The sequence below is a fragment of the Nycticebus coucang genome, chromosome 13 (genome assembly GCF_027406575.1).
Source record: "Nycticebus coucang isolate mNycCou1 chromosome 13, mNycCou1.pri, whole genome shotgun sequence".
NCBI lineage: Eukaryota > Metazoa > Chordata > Mammalia > Primates > Lorisidae > Nycticebus > Nycticebus coucang.
Genome location: NC_069792.1, coordinates 62,023,819 through 62,042,882, shown reverse-complemented (window position 1 = coordinate 62,042,882; position 19,064 = coordinate 62,023,819). Strand labels below are relative to the sequence as shown.

General features: G+C 35.3%; 1 protein-coding gene across 9 annotated transcripts in view; it reads right to left on the bottom strand.

The window, feature by feature from the left end:
• The window catches only part of VPS13B (vacuolar protein sorting 13 homolog B), a 980,186-nt gene that overhangs the window by 511,192 nt on the left and 449,930 nt on the right, over positions 1–19,064 (bottom strand). For all 9 annotated transcript variants that reach the window (XM_053558614.1, XM_053558617.1, XM_053558615.1 and 6 more), the window contains 2 exons: positions 16,369–16,496; positions 6,732–6,966 (listed from right to left, as the gene is read on the bottom strand). In XM_053558614.1, the coding sequence (XP_053414589.1) occupies positions 6,732–6,966; positions 16,369–16,496 (363 nt within the window). The remainder of the gene's footprint in view (positions 1–6,731; positions 6,967–16,368; positions 16,497–19,064) is intronic.

Genomic DNA, 19,064 nt, shown 5'->3' with positions numbered 1-19,064 from the left:
CCCCCAGCTTTATTTTTATTACAGAGAACTGCCTTAGCTATACGGGGTTTTTTCCAGTTCCATACAAAACGCAGAATCATTTTTTCCAAATCTTGAAAGTATGATGTTGGTATTTTGATAGGAATGGCATTGAATAGGTAGATTGCTTTGGGAAGTATGGACATTTTAACAATGTTGATTCTTCCCATCCATGAGCATGGTATGTTCTTCCATTTGTTAATATCCTCTGCTATTTCCTTTCTGAGGATTTCATAGTTTTCTTTATACAGGTCCTTCACCTCCTTCGTTAGGTATATTCCTAGGTATTTGATTTTCTTTGAGACTATGGTGAAGGGAGTTGTGTCCTTAATTAGCTTCTCATCTTGACTGTTATTGGTGTACACAAAGGCTACTGACTTGTGGACATTGATTTTATATCCTGAAACATTACTGTATTTTTTGATGACTTCTAGGAGTCTTGTGGTTGAGTCTTTGGGGTTCTCTAAGTATAAGATCATGTCGTCAGCAAAGAGGGAGAGTTTGACCTCCTCTGCTCCCATTTGGATTCCCTTTATTTCCTTGTCTTGCCTAATTGTATTGGCTAGAACTTCCAGCACTATGTTGAATAGTAAAGGCAACAGAGGACAACCTTGTCTGGTTCCAGTTCTAAGAGGAAAAGCTTTCAGTTTTACTCCATTCAGTAAAATATTGGCTGTGGGTTTGTCATAGATAGCTTCAATCAGTTTTAGAAATGTGCCACCTATGCCTATACTCTTCAGTGTTCTAATTAGAAAAGGATGCTGGATTTTATCAAATGCTTTTTCTGCATCTATTGAGAGGATCATGTGATCTTTATTTTTGCCTCTGTTAATATGGTGGATAACATTTATGGACTTGCGTATGTTAAACCAGCCTTGCATCCCTGGGATGAAGCCTACTTGATCATGATGAATGACTTTTTTGATGATAAGCTGTAATCTATTGGCTAGGATTTTGTTGAGAATTTTTCCATCTATATTCATGAGTGAGATTGGTCTGAAATTCTCCTTTTTGTTTGGGTCTTTTCCTGGTTTTGGTATCAGGGTGATGTTTGCTTCATAGAATGTGTTGGGGAAGATTCCTTCTTCCTCAATTTTCTGGAATAATTTCTGCAGTACAGGAATAAGCTCTTCCTTGAAGGTTTGATAGAATTCTGGAGTGAAGCCATCTGGACCAGGGCATTTTTTTGTTGGAAGCTTTTTTATTGTTTCTTTGATCTCAGTGCTTGAAATTGGTCTGTTCAGGAGCTCTATTTCTTCCTGGCTGAGTCTAGGGAGAGGGTGTGATTCCAAATATTGATCCATTTCTTTCACATTGTCAAATTTCTGGCCATAGAGTTTCTGGTAGTATTCAGAGATGATCTCTTGTATCTCTGTGGGATCAGTTGTTATTTCCCCTTTATCATTTCTGATTGAGGTTACTAGAGATTTTACTTTTCTATTCCTCGTTAGTCTGGCCAATGGTTTATCTATTTTATTTATTTTTTCAAAAAACCAACTCCTTGTTTCATTAATTTTCTGAATGATTCTTTTGTTTTCAATTTCATTGATCTCTGATTTGATTTTGTATATTTCTTTTCTTCTACTGAGTTTAGGCTTAGATTGTTCTTCTTTTTCCAATTCCATAAGATCTCTTGTGAGATTGTTGATGTGCTCTCTTTCAGTTTTTCGAATGTAGGCATCTAAAGCGATGAATTTTCCTCTCAAAACTGCTTTTGCAGTATCCCACAGGTTTTGGTAGCTTGTGTCTTCATTGTTGTTATGCTCAAGGAAGTTAATGATTTCCTGTTTTATTTCTTCCTGCACCCATCTGTTATTCAACAGAAGATTGTTTAGTTTCCATGCCTTTGGGTGGGGTCGAGCATTTTTGTTAGAGTTGAGTTCCACCTTTAGTGCCTTATGGTCTGAGAAGATACAAGGTAAAATTCAATTCTTTTGATTCTGTTGATATTTGTTTTGTGTCCCAGGATATGATCGATTTTGGAGAATGTTCCATGGGGTGATGAGAAGAATGTATATTCTTTATCTTTGGGGTGGAGTGTTCTATATGCGTCTATCAAGCACAGTTGTTCTAGAGTCTCATTTAAGTCTCTTATATCCTTGTTTAATTTCTGTTTACAGGATCTGTCCAGCTCTGTAAGAGGAGTGTTAAAGTCCCCTGTTATGATGGTATTATCAGATATCATATTGCTCAGACTGAGTAAGGTCTGCTTCAAGAATCTGGGAGCATTTAAATTGGGTGCATAAATATTTAGAATTGAAATGTCTTCTTGTTGTATTTTTCCCTTGACCAATATAAAGTGACCATCTTTGTCTTTTTTGACTTTAGTTGCTTTAAATCCACATGTGTCTGAAAATAAGATTGCAACTCCTCTTTTCTTCTGAATTCCATTTGCCTGAAAAATTGTCTTCCAACCCTTGACTCGGAGCTTTAATTTGTCTTTTGAAGCCAGGTGTGTTTCTTGCAGACAGCAAATGGATGGCTTGTGTTTTTTAATCCAGTCAACCAATCTATGTCTCTTCAGTGGGGAATTCAAGCCATTAACATTTATTGAGATAATTGACAAGTGTGGTAGTATTCTATTCGTCTTATTTTGTGAGAGTCCATTGCTTAGTTTTATCTTTTGCATCAGTGTGGAGGTTAGGTTCTGTCCTTTAATTTCTGCGTTCTTACTTTGCTGCTGATCCATTGTGGTGGACAGTGTGCAGAACAGGTTGAAGTATTTCCTGTAGAGCTGGTGTTGTTGTGGCGAATTTCCTCAATGTTTGTATATCCGTAAATGATTTGATTTCTCCGTCAATTTTGAAGCTTAGCTTAGCAGGGTACAGAATTCTGGGCTGAAAATTGTTCTGTTTAAGTAGATTAAAGGTAGATGACCATTGTCTTCTTGCTTGGAAAGTTTCATTAGAGAAGTCTGCGGTCACTCTGATGGATTTGCCCCTGTAGGTCAACTGGCGCTTACTCCTGGCAGCTTGCAGAATCTGTTCTTTGGTCTTGACTTTGGACAGGTTCATCACAATGTGTCTTGGAGAAGCTCGGTTAGAGTTGAGGCGACCTGGGGTCCGATATCCCTCTGAAAGCAGTGTGTCAGAATCTTTGGTGATATTTGGGAAATTTTCTTTTATAATATTCTCTAGTATGGCTTCCATTCCTCTGGGGCATTCTTCTTCCCCTTCTGGAATTCCTATAACTCGTATGTTGGAACGCTTCATAAAGTCCCATAATTCTGACAGTGAACGTTCTGCTTTCTCTCTCTTCTTTTCTGCCTCTTTTACTATCTGAGTTATCTCAAAAACTTTGTCTTCTACCTCTGAAATTCTTTCTTCTGCATGGTATAACCTGTTGCTGATACTTTCCATTGCATCTTTAAGTTCCCTGATTGACTGTTTCATTTCCTTCAGCTCTGCTATATCCTTTTTATATTCTTCACATCGTTCATCTCTTCTTTGATTCTGTTTTTGAATTTCCTTTTGGTTATTTTTCACTTTATTAACAGTTTCCTTCATTGTTTCCATCATTTCCTTCATTGTTTTCAACATGTGTATTCTAAATTCCCTTTCTGTCATTCCTAACATTTCTGTATAGGTGGAATCCTCTGCAGTAGCTACCTCATGGTCCCTTGGCGGGGTAGTTCTGGACTGGTTCTTCATGTTGCCTGGAGTTTTCTGCTGATTCTTCCTCATGGGTGATTTCTTTTATCTGTTTACTTGCCCTAATTTTCCTTTCAATTCCTCTTGCTCTTTAAGTTCTTGTTCCTGTGGACTAAGGGTTACAGGACCAGAAGGGTGAGAAGGTTTAAGAGCAAAAAAGCGATGAAAGAAATGAGGACCGAGTGATAAGAAAAAAAAAAAAAAAAAATGAAAAAAAAGAAAAATAGAGAAAGGAGAGTGGTTGGGTGAAAGGAATATTGACAAAAAGAAGAGAGGCACAGAAAGAGGGAGACAGAGTAATATAGGTGTACAGTAGGGTACTTTGATACAACCTTAAAAAAAAAAAAAACACCTTCTGGGGGTGCCAAGTGGGGTGGTTCCCTTGAGGTCAGCAGCTCTTTGCTAACCTGATCAGACACAGTACCCCACCTCCACCAAGTAGAGAGGAAAGACAAAAATGCTATAAATCAAACCAAAACAAGCAAACAGAAAACCTTACGGGATAAAATTGGCTGGAAAAACCAAATAATAGTGGTAGAAACACTAACAAAAGTGAAGTTCTGATTATTGAAATAGGCAGCAATGGGAAATTATAATTAAACTAGAAAAATTGAGAAAGAAAAAGGATCTGTATGGAAAAGGTTGAACTTAAAAAACAAAACAACAATCTAGAACGTCAAAATAAACAAAAAAACCCAACCAAACCAAAAACAAACAAACAAACAAACAAACAAAAAAAAAACACACACGCAACCAAAAACAAAGCAGTATGTATATGGAATTGAATATTGTCTGGGCAACACGTGGTCTTCTGGGGTATGAGATGTTAATCACAGTTCTGATACGACTGGAGGCTGCTAGTTTCTCGAACCCCAGCAGGTAGACACCCTAAATCTCTCTTCAGCCCACTTAAAAGGCACTTTGAACTTGTTCACTTACTGAGCAGAAGCTTTCTCAGGGAAGTGCTTGTTGCTGGAATCACTGCTGAAGTGGCTATCCACTTACCCTGTGTGTCAAAACTGGTCTCCCTCTGCCCCCGAGGGTTAGGGCTGCAAGGCGGCTCAGACCCCGCCCTTAGGCTACTTGGTCGCTGGGTTACCAGCTCCCACCCAATTCCAGCTCTGCGACCCTGAGGGCGGAGCTTGCCAGGGCAGATCGCTCACAATGTCTGCCTGTGACCCAGAGCCAAACTCTATTAGCTCCGTCTGGCTCAGCGGCTCAGACTGGGGCCCTAGACAAAGGCCAAAGTTCTCCGCACTCCCGCTCAGGCTCTCCCCAAGGCAGTTCAGCTGAGTGCCAAGTCCAAAGACACCAAAACAGTTCACAGGTAAGGCCTTTCTGGTTTGCAGTCTCGCCTGCTACTGAACTTACAGTTGCGGGCGGGTTTAGGCGGATTGAACACACGCGACCACTTGCCGGTTTTCCACTGTTTTAGTCCTCCTCTTGGGGTCCAGAAGTCTCTCGCTGACTCCCTGTATCCTCTCAGGGGTGATGATAGGCAGATCCCACCAGCCAGAGATGCCTGGAGTCCTATATCCCCAGACTCACGGTGCCCAGATGCAAGGAAGCTGTTACTCGGCTGCCATCTTGCTCCACCCCGAGTGATTTCTTTTATTTGTTTCCTTGCCCTAATTTTCCTTTCACTTCCTCTTGCTCTTTAAGTTGCTGTGTCTCGGAACTAGGGTTTCGATGAGTCAGCTGCCGGTGAGATTAGACGGAATGAACACACACAGCCACTTGCCAGTTTTCCACTGCTTTTGTCCTCCTCTTCGGGTCCAGAAGTCTCAGTGACTCCCTGTGTCCTCAAAGGGATGATAATAGGCAGATCCCACCAGCCAAAGATGCCTAGTCTTGTCTCCCCAGACTCACTGTGCCTAGTTGCAAGGAAGCTGTTACTTGGCTGCCGTCTTGCTCCTCCTTCCTGGGATGAGTCATTTTAATGTTGCAAAAATTATGCCAGAGTTAAAAAAGAGGGAGCATTTTACAACTTAGTTATGAGGTTAGCATACCCTTGATATGCTATAGAATAGCTAAAAGAATAATAAAGAATTCCCAATAACCAAAAGTAAATAGTGAAGAATAAGTATCATGTCAAAGATGCTAGGGAAAAAAATCCTTGCATTAAGATAAAGATTGCACAAGAAGAACTCCCTCTAATCCTTAGAATTCTATGATTTTATAATAATGGTAATCATGTTAAGATAAAAAATGTCTGCCAGTAAAATCATTCTTACATCTGATAAATTAAGAAAAGTACATCTCAATGGAAATTTTAGTACAGAAAAAAGGAGAGAGAAATCAACATCAAAGTTGAAATCAAAAATTATACAGGCCATGTATGCCTTTGACTGACAGTATATACAGTAATCTGAATATATCAGGATTCATACACTTTTATCTTAATAATATGAACAAGGTGTCGACCTATTTAGCACTGTCAAAAATTTGAGCCTTGTTATTAAAATATATATTCACATTATTTACTTTGTGACTTGACACTTTTCCAGGTTCACATTTTCTTTGAAATGAATATGTCGAACTTCAAAGGATATGAATTCACAACTGAACACATAGATAGAAGAAATTGTGTACTGGGGAAAGAATTATGACTCTAATCATCACATAATTGTTTACTTTAGGCAAAGAAATGAGAAGTCTAGAAATATATTATCCTTCATGAAAATAATACATTCATGCATTTACATAGAGTATTCTATTGTAAGTTAAGTGACTTAAGACCAACCTCCTTGTCATATGTAGTATTTCAGTTCAGTCGAATGAAAACATCCCACCAACTTCCTTCCCAAGCTAATTTTTGCTATGTTTACATTACAGTGATTATGTTGTATCACACATGATCTTTTATAGATAAAATATATCTATATATTAATACATGATTAAAAGATAAGGATTACAATCCATCACTTAGTTTATTTAGTTTGGTCATGGAAATATTTTAATTGAGAAAACTGATTTTCACTTACACAGACATTTAAAAACACCAAGAAACCTATAAGCATTACCATAAAATATTAACCACAAGAAGAATTTATAAAAATATACCTTCTTCAAGGATGGGTCGTGGAATGACGAATGGAATCTCCTGCAAAGGCTCCATATACCTGTGACCAGCACTAATAACTTTTATTTGAGGCACACAGAGGACCAGTGTTCCTGGCATGCTGGCTTGTCCATGGTACCAACTTCTTACTGTTCCAGGAATGTCACCAGATACAATAGTACTTGGGGAAGGCAGGCTATCATTTGGAATGAACACGCAACAAGACTGTACTTCAAGCTAGAAAAGAAAAGCAGAATTAAACTACTTGGAACAGACTAAACATGCCTTTAAAAACCTAACATCATCTCTAGAATAAACAAAATGAAAGAAAATGTCCCATATTACTTTCTTTATGAGTTACTTTAACTAAAGAACCAAAAAATAAAAACACTTGAAAAAGTATTATTTTTAAAAAACAAATCATGCCAAATCTTATAAGACAATAGAAAAAGAAGAAATACTTTAAATTCATTCTACTTCATCTGGACATACCTGATATTAAAATTGGAAAAAATGTATTATTATAAAGGGAAATTACAAACATATTTCACTTACAAATGAGGATGCAATATCCTAAACAAGTTGAATTATTAATTATTGTTCAAATAATGTACTTTGGTCAAAATTAAATAGTGCAGTTACATTTTTTTGAAATTATCTTCTATTTTTATTTATAAATATTAGTTGTCTATTTTTTGAGACTTCGGAAAAATAAAAAAAGGGGAGGGGATTTTTCTGGAGATGTTCAAACAGCACAGAGAAAGGGACCAGGGTAAAAGAAGTTACTAGTAATGGGTGTTCATAAAGTTTGCGTGCAGTTTACAATGTAAAATTTTATGGACATCTTGTATATAGCCCCTCATGCTGCCTCACACTTATAATCCTAGCACTCTGGGAGGCCAAGGTGGGAGAATTGTTTGAGCTCAGGAGTTAGAGACCACCCTGAGCAAGAGTAAGATCTCATCTCTACTAAAAATAGAAAAATTAGCTGGTCATAGTGGCACTTGTCTGTAGTCCCAGCCACTTGAGAGGCTAAGGTAGGAGGACCTCTTCAACCAAAAGAGTTTGAGGTTGCCGTGAGCTATGATGATGCCATGGCACTCTACCCTGGGCAAGAGAGTGATAGTCTATCTCAGAAAAAAAAATAATAATAAATTACTAGTATAGCATCAATAAATAATGTTTTGACATTACAAAAATAGAAAAAGAAAAAGTATTGTTTTCTTGCCATAAACTTGATCAAAAGGGCCCAGTGACATAAGATGAAAATATATTTGCCTTTCTACAGTTCTTTCTGAGAAACGTAATTGAGTTAGGAAATGTATTGGAAAAAAAGATGAGAAAATCCTCTTTCTTTTGAAGTTCATTAGATTTTTTTGTTAACACCAGATAAAGCCTTAGAACTGACTAGCATTTTGTTGCTTATTCTTTTTTAAAAAAAGATTATTACAACATGAATTTGGCTTTTTCTTTTTTACTTTACAGACTACAAAATAAGAAAAAAGTTTTTAAATGTTCAGTTTATAGCACTAGATAAACATTAAAGAGCAGCTTATATCACCCTCTCTTTTTACATACATGTATATAATGATTCAGGTATATATACACATTTATTGCATATAAAACATAAATGGTAATAAGAAAAATCAGAAGACTTAAAAATCACAGCATTATTCCCTGTTTTTTTCATTCTTCAAATTACCTCAATTATGATTTCATGTAAAATTTTTATGCTTCTTTATGCCCAGTATAGTTATTTAAGTTACCAGGTCCTTTGAGAGCTAAGGCAAAACTAGGTAAGCCCAAACCAAAAACTAATCACAAGTTCTTAATTCAGAAGAAATACAGGTAAAAGTCTATATGTCTTAGTTGTCTCTCCATGCTTCTCAAACATTTGGCTAAGATCAAGTGTCTCAGTTCCTCTTATAAAGTAACGGCCTGTACCAAGTTATTAAATTGCTCACCAGTCTAACATACTTATATTATTTATTAAGAAAATATAAACTATGTCTTGTTGATTTTCTATAAAATATTTGGCATACAAATGTGTTGTCTGAAGGTGTGATAAAAATACTTTTTTACATCAAAAATTCTGGGATATTCTAGAAAAGTATATTAGCAAGAAGACTATATTTATGAAAGATAACTAAGGATACAGAAATACCATTTCTCTTGGGTCTAATATTTTCCTTAGTGAGAGCACAACGATATGTAACAGGTTTGGAATTCTTTGATAGCACGAATAATTTGCCAACCTATAAATAAACCTGTTCATCTTTGCCTCACATGTCTAGGCACAGAATTGTTCAATTCAGTAAATAAAACCACAAGCAAAATTTTACAAAAATAAATTCATTAGTTCATGAAGTATGAAGTAATTTTTTTAGTTCTAGAATTATATCCTACAACTTAGATAATTTAACTGTGTGTGTGTTAAGTAATTCTTTTAAGATTACAACCTATTTTACTTATTCTGAAATAAAAGTAAGTCTATGTTGTCTCAGATATATTACAATTATGTTTTCAAATGTTTAACAGTAGTGATGCTCAACTGCACTATTTAAATGGTACAAAAAAAGCACAGCCTCCTGCATTAATTCAGGTTAAAAGGTCAACCATGAAGTGTCAGTATTTAACACTTCACGTAGGTCTTCATGCTATGTTGACAAATGCATTCAATGATGTGAAGTAACTGGTTTAATATGCTACCATACACAAATATGCGTGCGTGTGTGTGTGTTTGTGTACACACCATAGAGACAAATTAAATTTTTGCTGTAATTTCTCAAATCATAAAACATATCAAAATTTCACTGCTTCAAAAATCAATTATTTCATCCAATCTAAACAACATAAGTAATGCATATAGAATCAACAGAATATTAACATGAAATATACAACAACCCTAAAAGATAAACTTTCTACAATATGATACATAGTGAGAATTCCTTTAATGACAGAATCAAAACATAGAGATAATGCAAATTTCTCAAAATTATTATGATGTTATACTTATTATACATACTAAAGCTATCACATAAATCTTTTTACACTTCTAAAATAACTATGAAACTGTATGTCTAAAATTGTAGTTTTAATGTAAAATGTTGAGTGATTTATATTACTGAATATAAATCTGCAGCAGTAAATTTTGCATTAATGTAAGGATCTGACAATCCAAGGGAAAGAAAATGAAGTAATCTGCCAGTAAGAAGTCCTCAAGCCGGGGGTCAGATCATGTTCATGGAAACCATCTGGTCGGGACCCTCTGAGCCACACCAAACACAAATGATCTTTAAAAAAAAATATCCTATTCATTAATGCATCACAGCTGCACTGAGTGTTACTTCATTTTTCCATGGCAACATCCGTTCTGTTTCAAGGATCTTGTTTCAGTTTTGGTAGCAACGTGTTCTTTTGCCAAAATTGAACACATTCATGTGTTAAAGTGAAGGGATTATTATAAATTCTTGAAGCAGAACCACCTCTATTTTGATTCTTATTAGGTCAAAGGCTACATATCTAAGTATTATATACTGAGGAAAAACCAATAAAGTGAAAATTATTTGCAATTTTTATTTTAAGAGATGAAAAGACTACATTTTTTTTCTGAAGTTCCAAGTTCACATGCTATTTGAAAGATACATGCCATTGTGTGTCCCTATTCCTATATGTGAGATTTGGAAAGTTCAAATTTTTCTAATTTATGTGCTCTATCGTTGTGATCACAATTCAGTTAAAAAGAAAAGACTGAGATAGGTTTCATTTCTCCATTAATCTGAAAATCTTAGCCGCTGCATATTGCATAAAATACTTTAAATATGAATGCTTTGAAATGTTGTACCATATTTTTTCCCTTTCAAATAATGTGACTATTTTCTATTCCCAAATAATATAGCTCTCTTTCTTTATAACTTGAAATTTTAATGATACTTATATTTTGCAAAATGTCTACATAATAAAATATTCTCTATATGAACGTATTTTATTTTTCAGAAAAAGTTTCAAATAAAAACAAAAAATTTTAAAAAAGTATAGATTGTATTTCATTTACTTTTTCTTTCTTTTAATCATAATTATTTAGTATCTACCATGAACTGAGCTGAAAGTTAGGAATACAGAGACAAAAAATATAATCTGAATCCTTAAAAAACTTAAAACAAGAGCATTTTAAATACTAATATCCTCACAGAATTTTCACTGGAATGTAAATTCTATAAAGTCTATTGTACACTGTACAATCTCATACATGTACCAGAGACTCAAATAATTGTTCAAAAAGTGAACACAGTTATTTTTATTAGAACCAGGTAATGATGTTAATTAATTAAAATAATTGTCTCATGCGTGTTGATCATAATTTCATTCCACAGAGGTACCCGATTAGGGTGATTAATCAAACAGACTTGTCGGATGAATACGGCTCCAGTTGTGGGACCTCTGGCCAGTTCTTAAAGCTCTCCATGACTTCAGTTTCCTCTTCTGTACATGTATGTCCACAGGGGGAAATCACAGCATTGATACAGACATCTAATATAGTAAGTGCCACATAAATGTTTGCTCAAGAAATAAAGTCAACAAGCAATACTGAGCATCTACTACATGCCAGAGCCCACATATTAGCCACTACAGATTTACAAATAATATTCACAGTGCATTTGTTTAAAAAATGCCGTTCCTTATGGTTTCACCACATATGCATAAGTAGCATTCCATTTGCACTATAAGAAATATATAAACTATCACCCAAATCACAGTTTTCTTATTTGGTAAATAGTCAATGCATCATGAAAATATGTTGGATATCTTTACGTGTAACAGAAATTTAAATATATCAAATTTGGGGGCTTAGGTTAAAAATCTCAAAGGTATACCATGGTTGTCTTCCTTTCCAGAGTAAGCATTATAAATCTCCACATATTTCCATAAAAAAAAAAAACTTGTCAAGGGAAAACATTAAAACTTACCTAGATTTGAATTCCAGACTTCTACCTTCTAACAAACTACCATGCAATGGCTATTACTTGTTCAATGCCTATAATAACAATGTGGGTCTTGTGTAAAATTTGTAAGCATTATATGTAAAAACAAAACCTAGTTTTATAATTAATGGAATTGATAGCTGATCTGTCTGGTCTGAAATATCTATCCTGCTTAATCCTGAAGGTAAAAGCTAAGGAGTTTACTGCATATGGAGATCAAACAGTGTAATTACTTCATCACTCGTTATGCTGCACATGAAACTTCCTAGGATAGAATTCAATTGGCTTAGCTTAACTGGCTCATAGTGATTGAGAATGACACTGTCACTAAAATCACAAGTGTGAAAAGTAGTTCTCTAAAGGAATAACAGAATATTACAGGCAAAAGAAAGAGACCAGGGTGTTAGTATAGAAATTAAAAATTCCATTAGGCTCTGAAGACTACAAAATTAGAAACAAAGATAAAAGAAAAACACCCAAGAAATAGAACAGGACAGCAATGTTATCTTCAACATAAATGACAAAAAAAGTTGAGTTTGACAAAACCAGGAAAATATTCTTCTTTCTTAGTGAATTTATGGCCAGAACATTGCTATTTTATCTACTATGTGCTATTATCGCCAAATACGTGCCTCTGGAATAAAAATATAACTTTCTAAAGTATAACATATAGGCTCAGACATAGATAAGCAGACAGAGAAAAATAATAATGAATGAGTGAATTTATGCTACTCTAATGCTAAAAGGCCCCCAAATAAAATTTATATATTTAAAAAAAAGATTGTCCAACTGGGTGCAGTGGTTTACTCCTGTAATGACAGCACTCTGGGAGGGTAAGGCAGGAGGATCCTTTGAACTCAGGAGTTTGAGACCACCCCGAGCAAGAGCAAGACCCCATCTCTACAAAAAATAGAAAACTTAGCCAGGCATGGTGAGGGGTACTTGTAGTTCCAGCTACTCGGGAGACTGAGGCAGGAGTGTCACTTGAACCCAGGAATTTGAGGTTTCTGTGAGCTAGGCTGATATTATGGCACTCTAGCCTGGGCAACAGAGTGAGACTGTCTCAAAAAATAAAGTATAGTATAGTATAGTATAGCATACACATTACAGTATAAAATAATCCATTATAATTAAGTGCAGAAGCTCATTCCTCCTTACTGAAAACATTTCATAGCAAATATTGTTAATGTTTTTATGTGATATAAGTCTATCCTAAATAAAAATAATTCTATCCTAGAATTAGCAAGTACCACCTTTGGCTCCAAAATCAACTTTCCAGAAATTCTGGTTCCAAGGACATTTACTTGCTCAAATTTCCATGAAATGAGTAATTCTTTGATGCCTTTAAGTTATGATGTTCTGTTTTACTCCAACTGATGACTACTTCAGGGCTTTCTGTTTGTATTTTAGTTCATAAAACATCTTAGAAAATGGACACTGGTTTGGGGGGAAAAATAGAAATTTAAAGCCTCGATTTTAATTATTTAATCACACTCTAATTTTACCCTTTAATATGTTCACCATACATACCTGGAAATGTTTAAATATGTAAGTATATTTAATACAGGGCCAGGACTACAATGAGGCAAAGTGATTCAAGAAAACCTTTAAAAGGTTATATAATTTAGCCTTCCTATAATTGTTATCTTATACTCAATCAGCAATTAGCTTAGCTTACTCAAAATAAGGAATCACAAAATATACTGACAAACAGTGAGGATGATAAGTTTTATGTTGTGTGTATTTTCTCACAGTTAAAAAAAAAAAGAATGAAGACCATCACTATCTTTACTTATAATTAATTCATAATGTCATATAAGATTAAGTTCATTGTTGGTGATGAAGCTAATAAAAGAACTGTATCATTTTAAAACAAGCGAAAGAACCAAAAGAATACCACAAGAATGTTAGAACTGGAAGTATTATTAAACATTATTTAACTATTTCATACCACAGAGATACAAAGTAGAACTCATAGCTAACCTCTAGCTTTTGACGCTGCTAAACACCAGCTCCTTGAAATTCTACAAGGCTTTTATGAATCCTAGGCTTTTATGAATCCTCTTGGCTTCTGCTACATTTCTGATCACTAATTAGACTTTCTTTTAAGTTCACTTTCTCTTCTACAGACCACTTTTAAAATTTCATTCCCTTCACCCATTGCTCTTTCATGCTTTCTTGAATGACTTATTCTCTTGCTTTTAAAAATTTGCAGATAACTCTCAAAAGTATATCCACTCCAAATCTGTTTCTTAGACTCCAGATACTGTCTAATAGATACCTGGATATCTCTCAACTATTTCAAATATATGTGTAAATTCAAAGTCCCTATTTACCCCTAAGACTGGATGGATATAAGCATCCATCCAAACACCAAAACTGGAACCTAGAAGACCCCTTAGACTAGGGGTCCTCAAACTGCAGCCTGCGGGCCACATGAGGCAGTGTGATTGTATTTGCTTTTTTACTTCAAAACAAGATATGTGCAGTGTGCATAGAAATTTGTTCATAGTTTTGTTTTTTTTTTAAACTACAGTCCGGCCCTCCAATGGTCTGAGGGACAGTGAACTGGCCCCCTGTTTAAAAAGTTTGAGGACACCTGCCTTAGACTCTGTCTCCTCATTCTCCAGATCCATTAGCCAGGTAAAATCCTGCTAATTTTACCCAATGTACTCACCCTTATTATGAAACTAATGTAGGACCTCCACATGAAAGCTATAACCCAGTTACAACCTAAGAATAGGGAGAAGGGGGAAAGGGAGGGGAGGTAGGTGGTGGGAGGGGGATTAATGGGATTACACCTGCGGTGCATCTTACAAGGGTATATGTGAATCCTAGTAAATGTGGAATGTAAAGGTCTTAGCAAAATAACTAAGAAAATGCCACAAAAGCTATGTTAACTAGTGTGATGAAAATGTGTCAAACGGTCTATGAACCAAATGTATGGTGCCCCATGATCATACTAATGTACACAGCTATGATTTAATAAAAAAAAAAATAATAATAAAGTGTAACTAATTTGGGGCTAAATTACTTATCTCCCTAAGTCCCAGATTTTTATGATCTGTTAGAAGGGACAATGTTTACCTTATAGGATTTTAAGAAGAATTAAATGAGATAATCATGGAAAATGGCCATGTGATGTAAGAGCTGAAAAAATTAATGATAGTGTTATTTTTTTTAATTTCTTCTTATCTTAGCTTCTCAGTAGTTTGATGCCCTAAGCTATGATTTTCTTTTCACATATCCTTCTTACAGTCTTCTGAGATTTTTGTATTTTATGGTTGCTTCTCACTTTTTAGATTTTAATACAATGATTTTATGTTAATGTCAATTAGGATCTTACCTCTCTGTGGGCTTAAAATAACTGACATTTTGAAGATGAGATAGCTTGCTCTTATAGGTAAAGTGGGAGTGACTTTTTTCTGCAACTTTTTACATATTAAGTAGAAGTGAAAGGACCTTACTTAGATATTACTCTCTGGTACATAGACAATTATATAAAAATGACTCTCATATTAGTTTTTTTTTTTTTTTTTTTGCAGTTTTTGGCCGGGGTTGGGTTTGAACCCACCACCTCTGGCATATGGGGCTGGCATCCCACTCCGTTGAGCCACAGGCACCGCCCTCTCTCATATTAGTTTTTCACATGATGTCAGACAATTAAGTCTGGGAACTCATCCTAGAAAAAGTGCTACAGACCTCATTGTTGAATATCACTACAGTCACCTTCGAACTACTCCCCTTGGCCATCTCATGACCAAAGTGATATTCAGCAATCAAGCATGTAGCACTTTTTTCTAGGACGAGTTTGTGACCTTAATTGTCTTACCTTGTACAACAACAGCTCTGATGGTCACTCCAGAAAAACAGTTCAAAAATTGCACTGAACGGTAGACTAGCCACTGGAATCTGTGCATAGCTTCCAAAGGGGAGTACTTTAAAGGTGACCAGAGTGATATTCAGCAATGAGGTATGTAGTACTTTTTCTAGGATGAGTTTGCAAACTTAATTGTCCAACCTTGTATTTTGTTCATAGAAAAGTTTTATACAAAAGCTAAAATTTATTAGTTGATCAGATAAGCATCTAATTTGTATATTTTCATCAGGTTAAACAAGATATGGAAAAAGGGTAATTAAATACTTTAGATCAGAGTATATGAAGCTAAAAGTGAAAATGAGAAAAAAATTGATAACAGTAAAGTAAGGAAACAGCTATACTTATAATTGTCATATATAATTTGTAATTAGGTAGGGAAAATAATTAGATAATGCTTTCGTGTTAATTTAATTCCAAGTCAGATTTTATCTCACTACTGAGATAAGAATATGATATATATTTTTACATTGAGCATTTAAAAACTTGCAAATAATGCTAATAAAAAAGAAGGCAGTAAATTTTTTTTTAATTTAAAGAATATCTCAAAGTATATATATTTTTAAAATTATCAGAATTACATATAATATGTGTTTCATATGTGTTTAATATGTGTTTTATAGGTAGAAATAAGCAAAGCATACAATGGTTTTCAAACAAATCATGAAAATGAGATAATACTAAAAGGTAATACCCATGAGAAAATTTTTTACCAATATTTACAATGATGAAAATTAAAGGATTATAGAAATTACAGATACAATATTTCTTTCATTTTACCTGTAGTGTGAGACTCTTCACTGCATTCCATACTATTCCAATAAATTCTTTCATTCTTTCTTCAGGACTCCTACAGCCTTCAGATATACTGAGCAGGGCTTTCACAGGAACTGACAATGGTCGGGATTCTAAGTAAAGAACAACTAATTATTTAACAGAAACACACCTTATAATTTCACAATATCAGAAGTATTTTCAAGACTTGTCTCTTTTCTTGCTTAAAATTATAAATTTTACATGAGATTATAAAACTAGATCATTTTACCTTATAGAATTACTGTTTTTTCTTGAAAAAAAATAGAAAAGGAATCCAACTACAAAGCATTTGATTCAGTTTAAATTGATAGAAAATGAGACCTCTCATATGTAAATTCTCCTGGTAACAAAAGCTGACCCATAAAAATTTCTCAATTAAAACAAGAGACTTTGATCATGCATGGGGGCTCATGCCTGTAATCCTAGCACTCTGGGAGGCCAAGAAGAGTGAATTGCTTGAGTTCAGGAGTTTGAGACCAACCTGCGCAAGAGCAAGATCCCATCTGCACTAAAAATAGAAAAACTAGCTGGGCATTGTGGTAGGCACCTATAGTTCCAGCTACTCAGGAGGCTGAGGCAAGAGAATCGCTTGCATCCAGGAGTTTGAGGTTGCTGTGAGCTATAATACCATTGGCACTGTAGCCTGGGCAACAGAGTAAAACTTAGTCTTAAAAAGAAAAGAAAGAAAGAGAGACAAACACACACACACAGATGATTATGGTAACCAAAATAAGTACGTGATTATATAAAAGCAAATTCATTCATTCATTATTTATTTATTCATTCATTCATTCATTCAGGATATGGGATCTCACTGTGCTGCCCAGGCTGAAATGCAGTGGCACGATCATAGCTCACTGTATCCCAGAACTCCTGGACTCAAGCTATTCTCCTGTCTCAGCCTTCCCAAGTAACTGCAACTAAAAGTGTAGACAACCAAGCTGAGCTAATTATTCTCATTTTTTGTAGAGGCAGGGCATCACTATATTGTCCCAGGTTGATGTCAAACTCCTGGTCTCAAGCAATCATCCCACCCTTGCCTCTCAGAGTGCTGGTATTACAGGTATGAGCCACCATAGTAAGCCAGATTTTTACCTTCCCTTCCATTCCATTCCCTTCCTTCCTTCTCTCTCCCTCTTTCTTTCTCCCTCCCTCCTTCCTTCTTTCTTTCTTTTCGAGACTGAGTTGCTCTCAATAGAGTACCATGGCATCATACCTCACAGCAACCTCAAACTCTTAGGCTCAAATGATCCCTTTGCCTCAGCCTCCAGAGTAACTGGGATTACAGGCACCTACCACAACACCTGGCTATTTTTAGAGACAGGGTCTTGCTGTTGCTCAGGCTGGTCTTGAACTCATACGCTCAGGTGATCCACCTGCCTCAGCCTCCCAGACTGCTAGGATTAGAGGCATGAGCCACCAGGCCCAGCTAGGCCAGATTTCTTTACAAAATTGTATGTGATATTTCACTCTGTATATTGTCATTAAAAATTTAGTCCATTCAAACTAAAGAAATTAGATAATTTCAACAATTTTTTACAATGTAAGTTTCAGGAATGACTTTGATTGGGTACAAATTGACGATCCACGGGACTGTAATGAACTGGTCAACATACGAAGGTGTCAACCTAAGGAAGTAGGCCTGTGGTGCATGTCTGGTCTATGAAAATTAGGTCAACTTAATGAGGTGGTAAATGTAGTGAGGTGGTCAGGTAGGGAGGTGCTATTGTATATCTAAAAAGATTCACATACATTTACACAATATATAAATGAAAATATATAATTCATATGTACCATTTTATGTGTTTTTAAAATAACATAAAATAAATAGATCTGGATTTTTAAGAATTTTACTTAATTTTTAAGATTCTAGAACATACTCAAATATAAGCAAAACCATATCACCACCATGAGAATGACTAGTTGCCCATAGTCCACTCATACTTTCTCTCTCCTCTCAACTTGGTTCATGTATGAGCATTTATACTCATACACGAGTATGGAACGTGGACCTTTTCTTTCTCATACTTATAATCCCATAAACTCTGACACTGTGAATATTAGAAATCCTTAAAAGTTTATTAAAGAAAACCAGTTTAGAAATGGCTCACAGAGATATCTAGGTCTAAGCAGAAGAGGCAGATGAAACAAACACATTGAAACCTGAAGTTAAGGTATATGCTTAGAATTTTCAAACAAAGTATAAAAGCAAGAATGGTTTGAACAAAGTAAGGGCCAGGAAAGAAGATGTAGTCAAAGCTATACAGAGAGACTAGATTGTAGGTTTACAAAGTCCACAGGAAAGAGACAGTTTTTACTTGGGGGAGGTAGGATATAGTGATGGATTCTTAATACAGTCATGGCATTAATGGACATATAGTCTGAAAGAATTTCTGTGGCTACAGAAATTTGATGACACGGGATCAAGTGTTGAAAAATGGAGACACAGGTTGTAAGAGATGGTGGCAGTAGTAGACGTGGCAAGAATTGTGTCCATTTCAAAGATGTAGCCAGCAGGGTTTACGGATGGATTAGACGTATAACAAAGGAGAAAAGAGAAGTAAAGATGACTCCAATGTTGTAAGTCTCATAACTGAAATAACAGTTCTGGAGGAAGAGGAGATTTGAGAAGAAAGAAACGTACGTAGTTTTGGACATTT